This window comes from Austrofundulus limnaeus, unplaced genomic scaffold (assembly GCF_001266775.1).
Source record: "Austrofundulus limnaeus strain Quisiro unplaced genomic scaffold, Austrofundulus_limnaeus-1.0 Scaffold96, whole genome shotgun sequence".
NCBI lineage: Eukaryota > Metazoa > Chordata > Actinopteri > Cyprinodontiformes > Rivulidae > Austrofundulus > Austrofundulus limnaeus.
Window position 1 is genome coordinate 1,702,086 of NW_013952498.1, and position 3,443 is coordinate 1,705,528.

The 3,443-nt window shown below is 36.8% G+C and overlaps 1 protein-coding gene across 1 annotated transcript in view; it reads left to right on the forward strand.

Annotated features, from left to right (window-relative positions):
• Positions 1–1,306, forward strand: part of ddx47 (DEAD (Asp-Glu-Ala-Asp) box polypeptide 47) — a gene marked incomplete in the record, with an annotated part of 10,095 nt that extends 8,789 nt beyond the window's left edge. Inside the window, 1 exon segment of the mRNA XM_014012949.1 lies at positions 936–1,306. Coding sequence (XP_013868403.1) covers positions 936–1,121 — 186 coding nt within the window.
• Positions 1,307–3,443: the final 2,137 nt, after the last annotated feature.

The following is a 3,443-nucleotide window of genomic DNA, read 5'->3' on the forward strand; positions in this document are numbered from 1 at the left end:
GCATTTTTGTTTATGCAAATTGACATAATACCTTTAAAAAATTATCTCCTCCGAAGGGGCAATGCCAATAAGCATATACCTTCTCATGTAGCACCTAGAGTAGTAGCTTTACAAACGATGTGCAGGAAAAGTTGTTTGGCTTTTGTATGACAGCTACATTTGCAGCTGCACAGAGGAACACAAGGGAACACTGAAACACTAGGACAGGGGTGTCAAACTCCAGTCCTCGAGGGCCGCTATCCTGCATGTTTTCGAGTTTTTCCAGCTCCAACACACCTGATTCAGTGATTGAATTAACTCTTCAAATTGGGCAGAAGCCTGTTAATCACCCAGCTATCAAAATCAGGTGTGTTGGAGCAAGAAAACCTCTAAAACATGCAGGATAGCGGCCCTCGAGGACAGGAGTTTGACACCCCTGGCTTAAACAATACAACTGTCACGTTTCATATCAAGAGTTTTACACAAAGGTCATCTTGAAAGATTATGAAACTTTTGCCAATGTGGCAAAATGTCAAGAGCTTCACTCTGTGCGATGGCATGTAAAATTGTGAGATCTCACATAATTTTTTACTACTCAAAGCACGAGGTTGTCATTACTCTCAGCTACTACTACACTAAACTGTAACTCAGAATCTGTAAAACGGACTGCTTTGTTTTCTAAAGTGGATAAGCTAAAAGTTTATCAGAGTTTGTCCAGAGCTTCTTGAGATATTTTGCTGACAGACAGGCAGACAAACACACAGACATGAGCAATTACATCATCGCCTATCACTATAAAATGCAGACAGTCATAAATAAGCTAAAATAAATGGTAGTTGGGTTTAAAGTTGTGCATTTCAAATCTTAAYGGGTTGTTTAATCTCAACTCTTTCAGGTCTTGTGTGAAGAATAAAACATGGCTTACTTTCTAAATCTGTGATAACTCTGTTTCTCAGGAAATGAAGGAACAGGGAGAGAAGAGGAAGAGGCCCAGAGCTGGAGACGGAGATGAGGACGACACAGAACAAGCAAGTGGAGTGAGGAAGAAGGTGAAAGGAGGACCAGGAGCACGAGGAGGAGGAGGAGGAGGAAGAGGAAGAGGTGGGAAGAAGGGTGGAGGAGCCTGGAGAGGAGGGCGCTGAAGCATCTGCCTGTAATAAAATGTACATAACCACAAGACACAATGCCTTGTCTTGTTTTTGATGTAAAACTCCAACATGTTTTCCACCATTCAGTTTAGAAACTAATTTAATTCCAGAACAAGAGCTTTCTTTACCAGTGTATGACTTTGTTCTATTTCTAATAAAACTTTATTATAAAACCTGAAGCTTTCTGATTCATATTATGAGTTTTGTTCAGTTTAAAATGCTTCAGTCTTCAGACAGAAAGAGGGAAAATGTCTGTTTATAACGAGGGAATGGCTTTAATTAAACAGGAAGGAAAAAGTGACACTTATTTTTGAAGAATTACTGTTAAGKGTGTCGGTACATAAGTATAAAATCACCCTTTTTTATTATTCACTCATGTTTTGATCACATTTTCTGATCTAATCCTGTTGCAGCTTTGGACAAGCAAAAAATACAAACATTTTTATTTTTTTGGCGACAAGTTTTGTTTATTCCTGTCCATCTCAAATATCACTCATAACCCACAAAACTTTTATATGTACGTCTACAACCAATTAACTTTATATCAGTTTAGTTCAAGATGTTTGTCACATCCATCTGACCTTAGAAAACAAATGCTACAACTCAGCCTGTTCTACAGAACCAGATTAAACTGAATGAGGTCGTAGCTGAGAGTCACAACACTAAACAGTTTGCAGTCACACATAAGTTGAGCTTTACAGTCTGAACATATTTTTGACTTGAAAGAATGGTAGGTCTTGAAATTTTGTGAGTTTATGTCTGCCTGTCTTAATAGGAGTGACAGACAGGTGTGAGGTCACCATGGTAGCAGCTGAAACATTTCTTTTGATCGTGTTTTCTTTTACACTTTCTATACAACATAAAAATAGGGTTCTTATTATTTTGATAAAAAAATGTTCTGAGACTTGTAATACATATGGATGAGGTTTTGGGCCACGGTGCAAATTTTTTTCACTGAATTCTGAAAACAAAAAAAAAGGCCTGAGACGTCAGAATCATAGAATTCTAAATTCTCAGAATTCTGACTTCAATCAAATAATTTTGAGTTTAAAGTCAACATTTTGAATGTAACATCAGCGTTCAGAAACAAGTCAGAATTGTGACTTTTGTCCCCCCAGAATTCTGAATAAAGTCAAAGAACAAAAATTGAAGTAACAATTATCTATTTAACAAAATGATGGTTAAAAAAATGTCAGAATTCTAAACCTTTATATCACAATTTTAAGATGAAAGTCAGARTTCAGGGAGAAAATATGTTTTGCACCATGACAGTAATCCTCCTCGTTAAAGACATGAGGGTATAATCAGTGTCAGTGCCAGTTCTGTGGGAGGCATTTTTAAACACAGGTCCTTCTCAAAAAATTAGCATATTGTGATAAAGTTAATTACTTTCTGTAATGTACTGATAAACATTAAACTTTCATATATTTTACATTCATTGCACACCAACTGAAGTAGTTCAAGTCTTTTATTGTTTTAATATTGACGATTTTGGCAAAAAAGTAAAGATAAACCAAAAATCCCTATCTCAAAAAATTAGCATATTTCATCCGACCAATAAAAGAAAAGTGTTTTTAATACAAAAAAAGAGTCAACCTTCAAATAATTAWGTTCAGTTATGCACTCGATACTTGGTGGGGAATCMTTTTGCAGAAATGACTGCTTCAATGCGGCGTGGCATGGAGGCAATCAGCCTGTGGCACTGCTGAGGTGTTATGGAGGCCCAGGATGAAAGTCGCACACAGTCGCCCTTTTTATGACAACAAACCTCTCTGGGTCTGGGCTCCTCAGCTTATGTTTGTTGGTCTGCAGAACTGGTCTTCAGGATGTTCCTGTATGTTTTTCTGCTGGACTGATGCAAACCCAGAGACCTCCRGAGTCGCAACAAATTTATTGTTAAGCGATGGCCCTCTTTTGCATGTGACTGACCTCTTTGTCCACCATGTGGAGGCAGTGCTTATCAGGCTGAGTTCACCTGAAACTCATCAGACTGAAGATGTCTCTTGGAGAGACGAAATGTTTCACTAAAGAAGAACCCATCCAGAGGACCTACTTATTTTTTCTTTTTGACATAGAACAGATGTTAGAGAAAATGCAAACAGAATTTGTGAAAATACAAAACTAGTTTAAACTCAACAAATTATTATTAAACTTGGACAAAAGTAATTATATGATATTTACAAAGAGACAACGAACTGTTAAWATTCCACTTAAAGTTGGTAGTTTAGAGATTATTAGAGTTACTAAAGTTTTTGGGTGTTATTATTGATGACAAACTGACATGGAAACCTCATATAAATTACTTAAGAATAAAAC